The sequence below is a fragment of the Amphiura filiformis genome, chromosome 4 (assembly GCF_039555335.1).
Source record: "Amphiura filiformis chromosome 4, Afil_fr2py, whole genome shotgun sequence".
In the NCBI taxonomy this organism is placed as follows: Eukaryota; Metazoa; Echinodermata; class Ophiuroidea; order Amphilepidida; family Amphiuridae; genus Amphiura; species Amphiura filiformis.
The window spans coordinates 85,201,478-85,220,748 of NC_092631.1; the positions used below are offsets into that span (position 1 = coordinate 85,201,478).

Here is a 19,271-nt window from a genome sequence, read left to right on the forward strand (position 1 = left end):
TCTGAATCAATTCTGTGCTATACAGTTCATCCTTCATACCCCATGGATATGAGACCAGGGAAATATTGCAGGATTTGAAGTACTTATATTGCCATCACAAAAGTTCACTCTCTTAGGCCCTACACATTTGATTCTTCATTTGAAATTCATGCCCATGTTTGAATTCATTCTTGTGATTTTAAAGAAATTAAGTGGCTTTTTGTGGTAAAAAAAACCCCAGAATTTGTTCCACTTTTTTACTCACAGGTTTGGAATGCATTCTGAATTCGCTTCACTTACGCCCCCGCTTGGGTTTATTCATCTTTCAAATAATCCATAACTATTTCATCAATGCATCATTCTTGTTTCCATTCCATATCTTACTTCTGCATTTTTTATGCACTAGCATAACAAATAGAAAAGTTGAAAATGTGATGGCAACCTTGTTCCCTACAGGGTGTCCCAGAATGATAAGTAGAGGTACAAACCACAGATCCAGTATCCACTTTTTACAGAACACCCTCTGCACTGAGTATCATAAGGATGTGATGCCTTGTTGCAACTAAGATATAAATTGCACACATGGGGTACGCTGTGTATGGTATAACGTAATTATTCCCCAATTTCAATGCTTAATTCTAAAAGAGAGATCTCTCTTGTACAAATTAACCTAAAGATATTGTTATCTAAATCATAAGTCATGAAAACTTAAACAGGTACTAATCATTATAGGATGACATCCTGTAGTAGTAGTAGTAGAAAGTATGTACTTGAATTGTCCCATGTGCATTGTATGCCACGATGTGGTAAACCAACCCCATTATTATTTACACACTCATAACTGGCTTAGTTTGGGAACAAAATAGTTGCACTAATCCATTCTTGCTTTGACGGTCCTTGTTGTGATCTTGTCTTTCTCTCTGCAAAAATGAAATAAGAAACAAAAATGTGTGATTAAGAGATTGATCAACATTTTCCAAGTTCTGGTCAATGGATAATAAATAAGAGCATAGCCAATTAGGTAATCTGATTTATTCTACTACCTTATTGACATTACTGTGTACCACTACTATAAATACTTTTATTCTGCTATTCATTGCGATGTTAATAGCAACCATCAACATGGCTTTGTAAGCTACATGTAGCATCATTTGAATTGGGTGTCATTAGTTATTGGGTATAGTAGAGGGCAAAACTTAAAGAATTGCAGCCACCATCTTTAAGATAATGATTATGAAAAGGGTTAGTTAGGATTAGGGTTTAATAGCTTGGTTAAGGATTATGATGACCACTATGCTCAATTTGATCAAAGTATGATGAAATGGAAAATATAAGAAGAAGAATACACAAAGAGTTAATAACAATGCAGCTAGAAAGCTGTCTCAAAGAAATTGGCAGCGATAAGCAGTCATGGCAGTCTCAGATAGGCTTGCTAAACAACTTGGGAATTAATACTTTGCAGCCATGCTGTTGTATGGAATCACTACATCCATATCAAAACGATGCACTTGTTGGCTGCTACATGTGTCTAATTTCACGTAATAGCTAGGAATAAATACCAGACTCACATATCAAGTGTTGGTCATCATCATCAGTCGGCTGCGGAGCAGGCGACTACAAGCTTTCTCCAACTAATGCGATCTTGGGCAAGCGAAACAATTTTGTTTGGCTGCAGCATCCTTCAGTATCTCCCAGGAGGTGCTGGACATACTGTAAGTACAGTGTGCTTGGGTCCGTCCGGTTTCCTCTTCCCATGTGGTGGAATATAAAGCGCATATTCTTTCACAGGCTCGCCATCTTCAAGACGCAGTATATGGCGAGAAATTTGAGTTGATGAATCTTGACTCTGGCAACCAGTGGAGTGGTGTTGGTCAGGTTGTAGATGGTTTCGTTTGGAATCCGATCCACACGCTTGATGTTTAACATGACTCTGTAGCAAGATGTTGCAAATGCATTGATCTTGTTTTCCATGTCCTTGGTAATTACCCATGACTCGCACCCGTACAGAAAGACAGTAACACACGTTGTCTGAAACAGCTTGATTTTTGTTTCGATTGGCAGGGACGGGCTTCTCCAAAGGCGCCCAGTTTCCAGAAAGCTGCCCAGGCTAGTGCTTTTCTTCTTTTAGGTCTCCAACACTAGAGCCCATCTTGGAACCCAAATACCTGAAGTCTGTGACATGGTTGATGGTACTACCATAGACTTCAAGTGCTGGTTGGGCGTTACAGTTTGCAGTCATATATTCTGTCTTAGGTGCACTGATTACAAGGCCTAGATCTGCTGCTGCAGTTGCAGTCCTAGTAAGCTGTGACTGGGCCCGGTCTATGGAAGATTCCAGCAGGGCAATATCATCAGCAAAATCCAGGTCATTCAGCATCTTGGCAGGATACCTGCTTGACCGACATGGGTAGGTAACAATTCCAGCGTCAATTCCAGAAGTTGATTTCATCAGAAGGTAGTCTACCAGGATAATAAACAGGAATGGTGCCAACACATCACCCTGAAGCACTCCAGTTGTTACTTGGAAAGGCTCTGAGATACTGCCATCTACCATAACGGCACTATTGGAGTCTTTGTAGAGCACCTGGATGGCATTGACCACAACCTTTGGTATTCCATAATGCCGCAGCACTGAAAACATGATGGACCTGTTGATGGAGTCGAAGGCTTTTTTGAAGTCCACAAAAGTGACTGTTAAGGGAAGTTGGTACTCCTTGAAGCCTTCCATGATCCTCCTCAAAATGTGTATTTGCTGAGCACAGCTGCGACCAGATCTAAAGCCAGCCTGGTTGCTTCTCAGTAAAGGATCAATGTGGGGTCGGATCCTGTTCAGAAGGATCTTGTTGTACACTTTTGCGGCAATGGACATAAGCGAAATACCACGGTAGTTTGTCATGAGAGAGAGGTCACCTTTCTTTGGTAGAGGAATGATTACAGTCGTACCCCATTGACGTGGTGGTGTCAGCGTTGACAATACTTCCATACAGAATTCGAGAATCATATCAATCATGCTATCCCTCCTCCCTGAAGTGCTTCTGCAGTTATAGCACAGTCCAATCCTGCTGCCTTGTTGGTCTTCATGGCTGCTATTGCTTTGACTACTTCTTCACGAGTTGGGGGCTCAGTGATAATAGGAAGATCTTCAACAGCTGGTGCAGGAAGTTCTGAAGCTGCTGTGCCACTGTCGTTGTTAAGGAGTGAGCTAAAATATTCCTTCCATTCCTCAAGCAGTTCATGGTCACTGGTTGGAGCTGATCCATCTCTCTTTTGACTTTCACCCCTTTCCTTGAGTTCTTCCCAGAAAGCGAGTGTATAATTTTCCAGGTGGTGGTATAATTCCCCATCTCGTCGGCCAGCTTCAGGTCTTCCATCTGCTTATTGATGGTAGCAAGCTCATCAGATTTATAGGAGTTGTTAAGGCTGGTGTTCAAGTTCCTCCATCTTTCTCTAGATTGACGAGACTTTGAAATGGAGTACCGCTTTTTGGCCTCATCCCTTTCAAGTTTAAGTCTGATGGTTGCATCTGATACCCAACTTGGTAGTCCGCATGGCTCTTGCTTTCCAATAACTTTCTCGTCAACTTCACGGACCGCTGTTTCGAAGGTCTCATACCTGTCAGAGATGGGTGTGGTGTCATCCATGCTCAAGACCTGGAATCTGTTTGATAGCTCCAGCTGAAATTCCTCCTTTGTATCAGGATCTTGCAACTTCTTCCAGTTGAATTTTGGTCTCTTGCAAGGTTTTCCTTTGCTAGTTCGCAGACTGGCAGCTAGACGGATGCTCACAACACGATGATCGGAGTCCACTTCTACTGAGTTGTATGCTCGACAGTTGCGGAGAGAATTTACCCACTTGCTGTTTATTAGTATGTGATCTAGCTGTGCATGGGTTGATCCAGCTGGATGGGTCCAAGTCCAGAGACGGTTCCTGGGTTGCGGGAATCTCATCTGGGCGGTCTGAGATTGTACTCCTGGCAGGTGTTGACCAGACGCTCACCATTGTCATTTGTTGAATCATGGTAGCAATGTGGACCAATGACCCAAGGATGGGAAAGATGACTGTCTGTTCCTATTCTGGCATTAAAATCGCCGAGGATGAGATGGATGTTGTGTCTTTTCATACCATCCAGGTGGTCAGATAGAGATGAATAGAATTCCTCCTTGTCAGAAGATGTTGCGCACTCAGTGGGTGCATATACAACAGTGATGCTGAGCTGAGGGTTGCCATGGAATGTTACAAATAGTATCCTCTCGGAAACAGCTTCAACACTCTTAAGACATCTGTGAATGTGCTTGGACATGACCAGACCAACTCCTCCGTGCCTTTGCTTGGTAGCAGAACTGAATGATAAAACCCAGTTCCTATCATCTGACCAAAGTTCATCGGTTGGGCTTGGTGTAATGAGACGATGTTCTTAAATTCCGGCAATGTCAATACCTGCATCAGCACAGCCCATGAAAAGGTGATGCATTTTCCCTTGTTAATTTACAGTACGGACATTATAAGTAGATATTACAAGAGGTTTGAAGGTAGACAGGCGACAATAATCAGGGCCAACAGTTCGTGATGGTGTGCCGAGTTCCCGCTGGTCCGTCATGAAGTCAACAGTAGACTGCCGCTCATCTACCCTCGGTATTTTCGAAGATTTGCTTGTAGTTTTCGTAATCATGAATTTTGCTGGGAATTATTTTGGTCCAGTCCCAGCAGCTTTACGGGTGATCAGCCCTGTTTCAGCTTATTTCTGGACACACAGCAGCCGAGATCTACCAATATGTAGTAGTTCGCCCTGATCTGGAACATGTTGGCCAGTGTTGGAAGGTTGACCAATGATGACATGTTCAACACCAGCCTAATGACCGTTGAGAAGTAAATCTTCCTCTTCCGCTCTTTGGCCCATGATGAAGATTTAGAGCCATTGGGATAGGCTACTCCAATATGGGCAAATTTTTTTTTATTTTTTTTTTTTTTTTTGGAGACTCTGAGCTGCCCAGTAATCAAAGTCCCCCTCTTGGCCTCGTTGATGTAGTCCAAAGGAGAGCGAAGCAATACGTTTGGCATCAACTTGGATGCAGGAGCTGCCGGAAGGTGTTGAAGTTCATTCACCAGTCCGCCTTAGGGGCTCCACTCCGGATTTGTGTAAGGTTTACTCCCTAGCCTTTGCCTCTCCCGAAGCGCTCACAAGGCAGTGAGGTTCATCCACATTTCTACACAAAACTCTATGATTGGGACAGGAAGAAAGAAAAGATGAAGAGGAAGAGGTAAGAATAGACACAACACAAGCTGGCACCCACACTAGCTTTTACCCGACAAAAGGAAATGGACGATGATGTCCGTCTGTGGACAACCTTTTAGTCCACAGTCCGGATTTAATTGACGGCATCGCCCATTTCCTGATGCCCGTGTGGGGTTACGCTGTCACCTTCACACTGGGGATCTGTGTCCTGTACCGCCAGTGTGAAATGATTTATGTACCCATCAGTACTGGAATTCAGCGCCTTTACCCTAGTATGTGGAATAAGAACTCCCATCCTCTACGAAACTTAGGACGGAAGCTCCAATCCAAAAACAACACCAGACAATAAAACAAGCTACCAAGCCAACTAATTTGGCTCGCCTTTCCTAACCAGCTGTGTTGCGAAAGGAAGTTTCAAGGTAGAGTAGGTAGACAGATAGAAGGATGAAAAGTAGAAAAGGATGAAATATAGAGTAGTGTAGGTAGGAGCATCCAAAAGGGACAAAATATAGTACCCATTTGGAGAAAAACCAGCATAGATGGAAAGAATTGGCAAAAAGTGCCAAAATGCTGGTAAAAGGTAATTTTCAGCTCCTCGACACTGGGATAAGGTGTCTTCCTTTTCCAAGTGTTGGTCACTTCATATCATCCCCAAGTCAAATTATATAAGGAATGATCAATGTATTCCTAAACCATGTGAGTTGGGATGATTTGAAGTGACCTCCACTTCGAAGATGAGTCTGATATTATTCCTAGCTATTATGTGAAATGAGACACATGTAGCAGCTGACAAGTGCATCGTTTTGATATGGATGTACACAAATGTTCTAGCCTAGAGCACTTTAGACATCAGGTATGATAAATCCTTATTAGTTTGGTTTAGAGGGTGATACAGATTACATCTAGTCTCAGAATCCGTCAGGTCCGGGCAATCGCTCTCACCTAATAAAGACTCCTCTGTTAGATTTAAATCTGTATCTACCCAAACTTCACCTAATAACTTGTAGTACTAGGTTGATATGATGAGCACTTATGCTGCACATCCTATGATGAACAGGGTTAGTGACCATTAAGGTATGATATACATGACTTTTTGATAGACTTACATGATATGTACAACAGCTCCCCAACCTGACACTGCATCCCTGTCTACAGCATTCAGCAAGGCTTGGGATATGGTCTCAAATAAATCGTCTGGTTCCTAGTAATATCAAATAAGATATAACATACTTGGTTAAGTGGTTGCCATCAAATAACTAGGCATCAATGACACATAGTCAGATGGAATAAAGAAATATGGATAAGGTATCACTAGCATGAAACCAAATTTATTTAAACAAGTGATTGCACTTGTGATCACTTGTTTAAAATCAGATGACCTTACCATGAAACCAAAGGTGTTGATTTGAAAACTGATTTGTTATCATCAACAACTTGCTCATTGAACAAACATATTGCTCCTGAAATCCTATAGCAGTCGTGATACACAATACACACATTACTGATGCTTAATCGTGTCCCCGGTATAATACTGTTTTTATATTATACTAGGGACATGATTAAGCATCAGTAATGATCTCCTTCACCTGTTTTCTTTGCGTAATATTTGTTTGTGTGTATTGTATACCATGACTGTTAACATTAGACCCAGCTTTAACCACCGTTTAACAGTGGGAGCTGGTAGCCTAATGGATAAGACGTCCGTCTAGAGATCGGAAGGTTGTGGGTTTGATTCCCATGCCGGCACATTCCCTTGCTTTTCTTTAAGTTGGGTTGTGTGCCGGTCAGGATTTGTGTTTATTTGTTGTCTTGTTTAATTGTAACACTTTGGGTTGGTAAACTTTTCAGTCTTTCTTAAATTATATTCAGCTTCCTCTTGTAGCGAACAATTGTTCCCCATTGTGTTTATTTGTTCTTGTGCAGGATGTGTATCCCCCTTAACCATACACTATATATTCATGTATGCAGTCACTGCAGGCTAAATATGCAGTATGAACAGACGACAAAATATACAGACCAACCACCAACAGGTGAAATCCCAGCATCACCTGTTAATGAGGGCTGATCATTCTATGACGTGCGACAGACGAAACTGTTGTATGCACACACCGCACATTTTAAAGGTAAGAGGCATAACGCACTATAGCGTAAATCCGAAGGCAAGCAACACATGCATGAATCAGCATGATTTGTTACACACACAGGCCCTCATGAATATGCAAGAATTCACAGCATAAAAAGCATGGGGACTTTACCTGTTGGCGGATAGTTTGTATACTTTCTCATCTGTGGCAGTATGTCATTGCCTGGCATTCCAGGAAGCAAGTGACACCCATTTCAGGAAGCAAACAGGCTTCTTGCACACCTATGAAAATCTCACTTTGTCCTAATGTCCCTATATATGTCCAATTGTCCATGTGCGCAGAACAGGAGGAAACAGATCTTCCAATCCTTTTACCTGATTTAAATAATAGCAATCTATTTTACTCACCAGATTTGGTACCCATAATGATTCACACATGCCATAAAGTTGTTCTGTACATGTACCAGCTACCACAAAGTCTTCAGTAAACATAGGACACCCAATGAGATCCAGGTTGCATATGAATGGAGCGTATGTCTTAGGATCTAACCCTGCTATAACTGGCTCTGTGAAATATGGACCAAACCTGCAAAATGGAGATGAAACGTCAGTAATCTCAAAAGCTATACATGTACTCAGGGTGTTAGCCAGGATACAGAAACTGCCCGTCCACAATTCATTTGTTAGTCAGGATCCAAAAATGTTTAGATCCAATATCGATTATAATTTATGCCATGATTGATCACATTTGTTTCAAAGTACATGTATACTAAATTTGGCAGGTCTGCATATTTCCAATATTTTATCTCCATTTAAAACTTGATACATAACTAACACTTGACAAACCACTATTGCTTTATGCTTAAAGAAAAAATAAGCATTTTAATTCATCTTAAGCAACTAAAATCTCTTGCCAAGTTTCAGCACATAAAGTATTAGTCCATATGAGAAACTAGTCCCAAACAAAAATGTTTGGTAGACTCATAACCGGTGCGATCTTACCTTTCCGATGTTGATTAAGATACTTCTTGCATCGATCCCGAGATGCGGGAAAAAACCAATAGTCATTTTGTCCCACATAAATGAATAAATAACAAACAACCCCCCGATCCCCCGAGTGGACTCACCCATTCGGTGACGTCACACACGATAATCACCCTTATCCGACTTGGGCAGCCCCTACTCGCCAAACTTGTAGGGGCGGTCGGGTCGGATAATCAATATCGGAAAGGTAAGATCGATCGGTTATGAGTCTACCAAACATTTTTGTTTGGGACTAGACTCAGTACACCGGTCGATCTTACCGCTTCGATGTTGATTAAGATACTTCTTGCATCAACATCTGAAAGATCGATCTAGCAAGTAACCGACGGATGGAGGTACAAGATTGGCCAGCATCTGATAAGGATCGGGAGAGTGGGTAGCATGGTAATCGCGAGGTCAAACTATTTCCCCCCCCCCTCACGGCCGGGAAACAGAAAGACTACGTGAACAGACAAATACCCCTGAACTGAAAGTTCAGTGGTTAAGAATAGAAACACTGGTTCTTACCATGTTGGAATTCTGATTGTCCGCAAAACACCTGATACCCAACCACCATATTATCTCTCCGCAGAATGGCCCTGGAGAACTTATCGCCTGGTCGTTGGTTTACGTTTTTGTAGTAAACCGTGGAAAAGGACGACGGGTTCTTCCAAGACACAGCCTGACAAATCTCTTCTATGGGGACCCCCCTATGGTAGGCCCACGAAGATGAGATAGATCTGGTTGAGTGGGCCTTGGGGCGGCGTCTTTTGCCGCCTCGAGTCCACTCAACACCTGGACCAGCCACCGTGCCAGAGTCCGTCTAGCGGCTGGCCCGTGCGGTTCTGCGTGAGTGATAAATAAGCGGTCATGAGCCCCTCTTAAGGTTTGTGTTCGGCCAAGGTAGTGCTGTAGCGCCCTCACCGGGCACCACAACCTGTCTTCGGCTATTGACGAACCCTGCCCAATACTGGGGAGGAAGAGGGGCGAGTGTCGGAATGTACTTCGCTCATTTTTTGCAAGGAAATTTGGTTTTCCGGGCGAAGAAACTGCGTGCAACTCTGAGCAGCGCCGTCCCGAAGCCAACGCCAGAAGAAAGGCCGCTTAAGAGTGGCGTATTTAAGGGTCGCTTTTGACAGGGGCTCAAAAGGGGACCCTTAATATACTCCAAGACTGTGTTGAGGTCCCATGGAGGGACCACCTTCCTTTCGGCGGGCGCTGCGTTGAACATACCGTCGAGAAGAAGACTTAGGGACCCATCTGAATTGATAGTCGACCGTCTTGAATCCTCGATGAATCGAGAGAATGGCTGACTTATAGTTGGCTATCGTTGCCTGCTGAAGTCCTGACCTGAACTTTTCTGTCAGAAAATCTGCCACTAGAGGCACAGAGGCTCTAGTGGGAGATGTATTTCTCATCGCACCATGCGTAGTAGGGAGCCAAACGCTGACTATACGCACGGAGGGTAGACTCGTCTACCCCGGCGATGAGAGAAGCAGCTTCTGATGAAAAGCCTCCCTCCGCCCGACGTTCCTGATAAGGGCCATGCAGCTAACTGCAGGTGCTCTAGTGGTAGACTTGGTACCTCTCCCGGGCATCCGGAGTAGATTTGGTAACTCGGGGAGTACTCGCGGCTGTGCCGCTAGTAGATCCACCATCGGTCGAAACCACAGGTGTTTCGCCAGAACGGTGCTATCAGAATGACGTTGCAATCCTCCTCCCGATCTTGGTCACCACCCTTGCGAGTAGCGAGATCGGGGAAAGCGAAGCAGTCATTCCTCCCAGTCTACGGACAGAGCGTCCACGGCGAATGCCTGTGGGTCTGCGACCCTCGAGCAGTACACCGGCAGCTGATGATTGCGATGAGATGCGAACAAATCTATCGAGGGGTGGTACATCACCTCGAAGATCGGCTGGGCGACCTGCGGAGCAAGGGACCATTCTGTAGGTCCCGACACCTTTCCTCGTGACAGATCGTCCGCGAGGATGTTGGTGACTCCGCTATGTGCATCGCTCTCAACGTAATCTGCCTGGCCTTGCACCACCCTATCAGGCGTAGTGCGTGCAGGCACAACCGTGGTGACCTTGTGCCCCTTGTCTGTTGAGGTAGGCCACCACGGTTGTGTTGTCCGCTTGGACAACGATATGAGATCCACGATCACCTTCTCGAAATGCTGGAGAGTTCTCTCCACTGCCCAAAGTTCGAGAAGGTTGATATGGAACTCCGTCTCCGTGGCCGACCATAGGCCCGAGACTGAGTCCCGTGGATGTGGCCCCCAGCCCAGTTTTGACGCTGGCCGGTCGTCACTACGTGGACGCACCGCTGGTGCAGGAACCTGACACCTTGAGTCAACGTGGGCTGATGGGTCCACCACCAGAGGTCCTCTCGCGCGATCTCCGACATCGGAACCGCGAGGGATATTGGGTGACGACTGGGCCTGTAAAAGGCTAGAAGGTGTAGTTGTATAGGCCTCATGTGAAAGCGGCAGTACGGCACGAGGTCTACCATACTGGCCATAAGGCCCAAAACCTTCATCCATGCCACAGCGGGTGCTCCCTCTGACTCGGCCAAGAGTCGGGCACACCTCGCCATGTTCGTCACCCTCTCGGTGAGGGCGCCGCGATCCCTCCTTGAGGTTGATCTGGGCCCCTAAGAATAGTGGTGTTCGCGTCGGGACCAAATTGGATTTCTTGACGTTGATCAGAAATCCCAGGTCCCGCACCGCACGGACTACTAACTCCACGAGACACTGTGTCTCCAGTGGGGTGCGTCCGTAAATGAACCAATCGTCCAGGTAGCAACACATGTTGACTCCCCTGCGCTTCAGGTGCGCTGCCACCGCCCTGACCAGGAGTGTAAACACTCTGGGGAGGTGGACAAGCCGAATGGCAGGCATCGAAACTGGTAAGTTTGACCCTGTACCTTGAAGCGTAGAAACCTCTGATCTTGAGGTGCGATCGAACATGCAGATATGCGTCCGAGAGATCTAGCGATGCCGCCCACATACCCTTGATGGGGCAGGCTAGCACCGAAGCGAGAGTCTCCATTCTGAACCTCTTGGGCCTGATGAACTCGCTCAACGGCTTGAGGTTCAGAATGGGCCTCAGTCGCCGGTCTTCTTTGGAGCCAGAAAAACGTGCTCCAAAAACCCTTGGTGAAAGGGGGTAGACCGGGACAATCGCTTGCTTCGTGAGAAGCTGAGTGACCTCTGACAGTAGTGCCCGACGCTGGGGGCCGTCTGGCGGCACTACCGTGGACCTCTGAATTGTGCAGGCGCACGCGGGGTGGCTGGTAACTCCCAGCCTGTAACCCCCACTGACCACTGACAATACCCAGGCGCCCGGTGAGATGGCATGCCATCTCTGGGCGTAATGCACAGCGTGACGCCCACAGGGGAATCCCTGTGGAAGTCCAAACCTGCCGGCATGGACTGTCGACCGCCCGTGCCCTCAGGACCGATCTGGTTTGCCACCCTTAGAAGAACGGCTCTTCTTAGGGGGCTTGCCATACTGGTCCAGCACTACTCTTGCGCTTCCCAGTCTTTTTGGGAGGTGCTGGAGTAGCCTCGGCTCGGGTGTAGTCTGTGGTGCGCGTCCTGCTGAAGCCGGAGCTGGCGCTGAAGAACGCTTAGAAGACTTCTTCTTCGTGTGCTTCTTCTTCGCCTTACTGCCCTTCCCCTTGGACAGGGCAGCCTCCGACTTCTTCAGAGTGCTCTCATTGGTGGCCTTCTTTGCCCGGTCCTCAACCGTAGCGCAAAAGGCCTGTCCAAAGAGTAGCCCCTGTCCCACCGAGTCTGACTTCTTCATTGCATCAGCAAAGTCGGAGCCGTAAGTTGACTGGAGGGACAGACAGGCATTCTCCCGGCGGCGAGATGACATCCTATGGGCTAGGCCCATAGAACTCTCGTTGAGGTTAGCTGTTAGCACCGCTAACAGATTAACCTCGCGGAAGAGTTCCGACGTTGCCCGTGGTCGTTCGCTACCTTCCTACCGAGGTGCTCGGCAAGCGTGGTAGCGGACGCTAGAGACTCTGATAAGCGGCGTGCTCGCTTATCGATGAGCTTTAGCTCCTCCTCCCACTGGGGAGAACGACCCGGCGCCTTAGCCGCCAGCGGCAGGCGCTGGCAACGCTCTGGATCCATGTCAGGGACCCTGAGGTAGGTTTCAGAGTCCTCCTGCGAAACACGCAGTGGAAGCGTGCAAGCACGCGGCGTCGAAGCTCCAGCGAGCCTGACAGCCCTACGAAACCTACCCTTGAGGTCCGCCGGGAATGCAAGTGCGGGCGACCCTTGTGTGGACGCGCTAGCTGGGCATCCTACTGAAAAGATGCCCTGGTCCTCCTGAACGGACTCCTCCTGAGAGAAAGCCAGGCCCAAACCTTGGGCCACACGGCTCATCACCTCAGCGTGTCCGCAGAGGCAGACCATTGCTAGCGAAGTTCCTCACGGGGAAGCGGGGAAGGATACCTGAAGCTAGCTGCACAGTCTCAACAGACTGTGAGTCGCTACTGGTTTCATCTTCCGACTCCTTTCCCTCGCCTTCAGACTCTGACTCACTCTCTGATGAGGAAGAGGTCTGACGACGGGCATCTGAAGGTGGACAGGGAGGTGTCGCCACCGTGTGGCTAGCCAACTGAACACCAGCAGAAGAGGGAGTACTCCGCTAGACCCGAGATGCTAGCTATAGCACCCGGGATCCGCGACGCTCTCGCTGCTGTCGCCCTAGCCATAGCAGTGTGCGGCCTACCCTGAGCTGTATCAGGGTTAGCCACTCGCCGCCGGGTTGGGTAACAACTGGTGGTACTGCTTGCCCAACGCTAGGCGGCACTTGCCACGGTGGAAGACCGTGGAAGAAACCACCCTGCGGCGGATACCACGGGCATACCCTGTTGGTAGCTGACCCTGAAAGGATCCGCCACCAGGGAAACCCCATGGAACGGCAGTACCAGTACCGCCTCCCCCCCCCCTGTTGCCACAGAGACTGTGGTAACCAGGACGAGTACTGCGGTACCTGTGTGGTTGTAGCGTAGGTGCCCGGTAGGGCTCCCGGCCGCGCACCACTGTACCCATGCCTCACAGCGCCCCGCTAGAGGATCAAGCCGTGTGTATGGGTACCCCGCCATACTGGCTGTCCCTTGGCTAAAAGGAGCTTGCCTAGTATCACGGGTAGCTGAGCGTGTATACCTCGATCAGTCACCTCGCTACCTGAATAGGCAGTATCAATCAATGGAGCCATGCTCCGCTGAATAGATAGTGATCGATCATAAGAGGGTAATTGACCCATTGACTGTAATGGATCACCCACGCTCTGCTGGCTCTCGAGGACATAAGTGGGTTGTTGATCAGCCAGGCTGTTCAAACTACCTACCCTAACCTCTTGAGCCTCGCCCAAGGTCGCTGTGTGTGGCGGACCACTCACGGCAGCTATGGGCGCGTGCATAGTGGCTACCACTGAAGTCAAGCCGTAGCTCGTCTCGGTAGCTGCCACTGTTTGCACTTGGGTCGCTGTCCCGTGAGAGACTGCGAGCCCAACCCCGGTATAGCCGCTAGCCAGTCCCGGAGGACAGCCGGCAGCCATTCCAAGGCCCAGGGAATCACTCGGCGGTCCCACCATGGAACGCTGCCGTGTGACAACCCCAGTTGGTTCTGCTAAGACTACACCTGAAGCGTTAGCCCCGGTATCGTCTCTGCTAAACCCATGCACGTTTTCATTCGACCCTTGCGGGAACGAAAAGCGTGCTGCGTGTCGTGGATCAACCCAGGCAAGCCCGGGTTCCACTGGCACGCTGCGTGCTACAGACCGGCCGAGGCAAGTCCGCTGCACGCTGTATGCTAGGATTCAACCCAGGCAAGCCCGGGTACCCTTGGCATACTGTCCGTCGCCGGCTACTTCGCGGGTGCTAGACCCGCTCGTTCGCCAGCAATAGACGGGTGTCCACCTGCAAGAAGCTCGCTAGAGATCTCACTGGTAGACTGGTACTCGCCTGTTAGGGCAAGTACCGCCCTGCTGCCTGCTACTAGCTTAGACGTAAAGTCAGTGCTTTCGCTGGCTGCTAGGCCTTCGGGCTCGCTAGCAGTCCCCGGAGGGTCCGCCTGCTTGCCCGGGACCGGAGCCCCAGAGGTTACCTTAGCGTGGCCCTTGCCTGCCTCGCTAGTACCTACCATATCAATCTTACCTGTAGGCCTCTGTTTCTTAGTCTTCGTCTTCTGTCTGTGTCGAAGACCTAGACGAGCGCTACTTTCTAAATCCTCGAAGTGGATGTCCGATAAGCCTATGCAAAAGGAAGCACACTTATTTGATTTAGAGCAATCCCTGTGGGAGTAGCAGAGTGGATGCGGGTCCCACTCTGGTACATGGGAAGGGCATGATTGACAAGGCCTAGACATTGTAGTAATCGGGAGCGTACAGCACTACCCCCGAACACAAGCTCAAGCCCAATAAACAGACCCACACGCACAGTGGCTGACGCTGATGTAGTGGTATGATATAAAAATATATATACAAAGGGATGAAAAACTGAAAACCTTTTGGGGAAGATTTGTCAGGCTGGTCCCTTCGGAAACCCACCGAACTCTTAGCAGTAACTCGGCGTCATCAGACGCGAACTGAAAGATATAACGATAGAGCACACCATAAACATAGCGATAATCACTCACCATACATGTATACACAGTACTGTACAAACATCTATTGTAACTTACTAGTCTGTTATAGTTGTTTTACGTGAGAACAAAAATAAAATGGCGCCCTAAAGGGCGTGCCTATTTGAAAACGTGTGTCCCGTGATATGAACGGAAACACACATACAAGCTAAGTTTTTGGATCGCTTTTTGTCACTTTTCTAGCCGAAAAATGTCGCCAAAACTATCTCCCTAGCGACTATACTCGTTGGTTTTTACCTCAGTGTAACAAACAAACTGTAAATCTCATCCTTTGGTTCGTAATGATACTTAGCGTTGGTAAAGAAAAATCCACACGTCTATCTCATCTAGAAACCAAGGAGGATAAGGGGTGATTATCGTGTGTGACGTCACCGAATGGGTGAGTCCACTCGGGATCGGGGGTTTTGTTATTTATTCATTTATGTGGGACAAAATGACTATTGGTTTTTTCCGCATCTCGGGATCGATGCAAGAAGTATCTTAATCAACATCGGAAACGGTAAGATCGACCGGTGTACTGAGTCTAATTAACCTTCTCCTACATGTGTGCCATCTTGACTGAATTGAACTTGACTTGATTGAATAAGTCATTGCACTCAGAACTCAAGACACTAAAAAGACTCCCAAAGTATTTTAAATATTATATATTATTTTCATAGACTTATAATTATTATATTCATATGATGTGAATAGAGGAAATAAAGGTGAAAATAATTAAAACTAAATTTTTTTTCTCCATACTATCTCATTGGGGATTTTGCTGACCCGTCCATAAGACGGGTTGACGGTTTTACCACCCGTCTACTTTTGAAGATGGCCATCCAAAATGCGGGTGGACGGCTCGCTGGCTAACTACCTTGCATGTACTTCAGTTACTTTGGACTCTTTTTTTCCTTTTTAAACCATTAAGAATTTAAAACAGTTCAATTGCACATAATTCACTTATGATCATGGCTAGACAAATGAGGTTGGACTCTATATCATTTACTGAATGACACCGACTTTATAATACAAATGACTAAAACTTACCTTCTTTCATACAGTAGATTAGCTACCATGCTCATGAATGTCTTTGGTTTAATTTCTCTGTTTTCTCTGAGTGTATACAGATTAAGACGGAACTTTAGACGATTTGCTCTGCAAAGATGAAGGGGGAAAATGATACTTAATGATTATAACTTGATATTAGTTCCAGTAACTGTAACTCGTCGTACCTAGAGTTACAGTTCTCTCTATTATTATCTTTTCCACAAATAAGAAACATCACAATATGTGGGCTAATTTTGGGCTCTAAGGATGCAGCTGAGGAACTCTCTAAAGGACAGTTTGGGCATGCACTGACGATTTTAATCCCATTGTACCAGGGTCTGGGCATGCTTGGATGATTTTAATCCCACTGTACTAGTCTATACTCCCAAAGTTGAGGTAATTGATCAACATTGATCTCATCTTTTGGGTGGGTTCAAAATTCCCAGGGTTGGCAAAACCTGCAATCTTCATGGGAGTAATTTACTTAGTGCAAAAGTGGTCAAAATATTGCTCTGCAAAATGTCTTGATTTTCATGATTTGGATTTATCATATTGAGCAGCATTCTACTTGTGATGTTTCTGCACTGTGTAGAGAGGGTCTACAGCATCTCTGAGGTAAAACTGACAAATACAAGGTATATTTCTTGATGCTTGAAGTTTGGATTTCTTAAACGTACAGTGCATCCCTATATACCGCTGCAAGACTTCAGGTCCATATTGTAACGGGACCGAGCTTGCCCCTAATACTTTTGTAAACGACTGATGGAGAAGACTAGCCTTCTAAACATACAAGTGGTAGCGTAGTATCAAAGACTAGAATTCTCCCCAAGATATGTGGAATCAGTGATGCATGAAAGGAGAAGTAACAGGTAAAAATGAGACTTGACAATTCTGTTTTATATTTGCTTCTTTTGTTATATCATGTATTGTTATTTGCTTTCATATTTGTCTTATCACATCACAATTCATAAATACAAGTAAACACTGGTAAATATATACACAATCTATGATCATGACGATATTTCCTTATTTCTCTCTTTTAAATCCAAATAAATGACCAATAAATGCTGCCGAAAAGTACATATATACTAGCTATCTGCTTGAATAATCGAGAAGCATAAAAATACAATTTAATCAACAGAATCTCTCATCACATGACATAGTCGTAGGCTAGGCCAAGGCCTAGTAGGCCTATACTGCAGAGTATCCATGCCTGTACACCAAATACGAACTTGCTATGCAACAATGAATGCACACAAAATACAGTGCATAATTTCCATTGGACTTGTGCATGTGTGTGGCAAGTCACTTGCCCCAAATTAGGCACAGGCGCTAGGCCAAATCACCGGAGTGCATAACCACCCTGGTGTTGCCAGTGCCACTATTGTGGTAGCCAAGCTGCCCCTAGCTCAATCTGAGCTCCTGAGTAGGGCGATTTGCTTTGGTTGGCAGTGCTTACCTTCAAACTGAGTGAAGGTTTGGGTGGACTATTGTCCACCAAGCAATCTGATTAATTTGCGTTGTGCACGGCCTTTATATAGACTCCTGAACGCGTTCATGGAACCTTTTGGCGGCTGCGTTCAAAGCGTAAGCTCGTTACTATCGATATCGCGCAGTCACTCCGCATCAGGCGCTCACTTTCGAAAAGATTTGAACATGACGAAATCAACAATTTAATAACTAGAACAATTGCTAAAGTGTTTTTAAATCAGGAATCAAACTGATGACCCCCTTTTTGACCATGTAAAACATTAGAATACTCAAAAATATCTTAAAATTCTACATTCTTAAACAATGACATCTTAAATAATCCAAAGTTTGATCAACAAAAGTCGTTTTTAAGGAAATTTACAATTTTAGGAAAAACTTGTTTACGTTCCCAGGCGATTGCTGGCGGGAATTTCAAAATGACAATCCAAATTCTTTGAAACAACACATGAAAATCCTGAATTTTGTCCTGAATATTTACTCGTAGACGGTATGTAATACCTTATTTTGTTCCTGACAAAATTATTTACACAATATTATAAGATCTCTGTACAACTTCTAGCAGAATAGTGAAATTTTGAAGCCAAATTCGCACGTACGACATGACAAATTTCTCTGCCGTATTTTCAACCCACGGCAAAACTGACGATCGACAGGTAAACAAATCCAAATATTTACAAAAATATACCTTGTGCAGAGCCATGCAATCATTTTTAAATGTATAATAACGATCAAAAACTACCACGAACACGTGAGCATCGTGACTTTTCTCCAAATATAAATTTGACAAGAGCTAAATTTTCGTATCTCTGCAATAGACAAACACACAGGAGGTAAGCTTAAAACAGGCCAAAAATCTGAAATCGCATTTTGGCTCTCCGTTTCACTACCCCCTCTTCGAGACTATTTCGTCCCGAAATGTAACATGTATAATTATTTAACTTAATTACAATTTTAAAAAAAATTAGAGCATTTCCTTCACAAAACTTTAGCAGTAACATTGGTGAATTCACTAAACCATTGTTTGGTGACAGGCTGACAATAACATTGTCGTGACCTCATGACCTCAAAAAGTTTTCCAAAATTTGATTGGCTATTCGGCAGATTTACAACTATACATTATAAAAGCAACTCTATTTCACATGCAAATTATATTATTATGTTTACAAGTTTTATACAAATCTTTCACAGTATCTCTAGCATATTAATCATTTAAGCATCTGGTTTTTATGCATACTCTTCTTCACCAATAAAATATTAATTTACAAGAACCATTTAATTCACCTTGGTGCACATTTCCATCAATTTCATTTTCAAATGAACAATACTAATTTTAATCTTGACTTTCGAACTAATGAACAGAAGTCTGTCTCTGCATCAAGTTACACAAAACATCAGTTTAACATTTTACATTTTTCCAACAATTAACGATCAATTTATTTATTTAAGTTCAGATATTATAAAAGTTCTATATTCCTCAGCGTCCTTTCTTCTGATGGACCTTGTCTTCAGTTCGATATCTTCAACATCTGAGAATCTACATTATCATACCTCTTTTGCAACTCTCATGAGAAACTGCCTGATTGGTTCACCGTCGATCATGAGAGGAAATGTTGACTGCGCCGCCCTTACATCAATTATGCAAGGTGTAAAGAAACCATACATCATCCAATAAAACATTTGACCTGGTAAAGAATAACCATTGATTAGTCAAATATCACTTTTGCCATTCACTCTTGCACCTGAGTTCTATAAAGTCCTTGAAGACTTTCTC

At 45.4% G+C, this 19,271-nt stretch overlaps 1 protein-coding gene across 2 annotated transcripts in view; it reads right to left on the reverse strand.

The window, feature by feature from the left end:
- Positions 1-399: 399 nt before the first annotated feature.
- Positions 400-19,271, reverse strand: part of LOC140151567 (proteasome subunit beta type-3-like) — a 34,837-nt gene continuing 15,965 nt past the window's right edge. For both annotated transcript variants that reach the window (XM_072173957.1, XM_072173956.1), the window contains exons 3-6: positions 16,010-16,117; positions 7,704-7,881; positions 6,319-6,413; positions 400-899 (exon numbers count right to left, since the gene is read on the reverse strand). In XM_072173957.1, the coding sequence (XP_072030058.1) occupies positions 851-899; positions 6,319-6,413; positions 7,704-7,881; positions 16,010-16,117 (430 nt within the window). In that variant the 3' untranslated portion in view covers positions 400-850. The remainder of the gene's footprint in view (positions 900-6,318; positions 6,414-7,703; positions 7,882-16,009; positions 16,118-19,271) is intronic.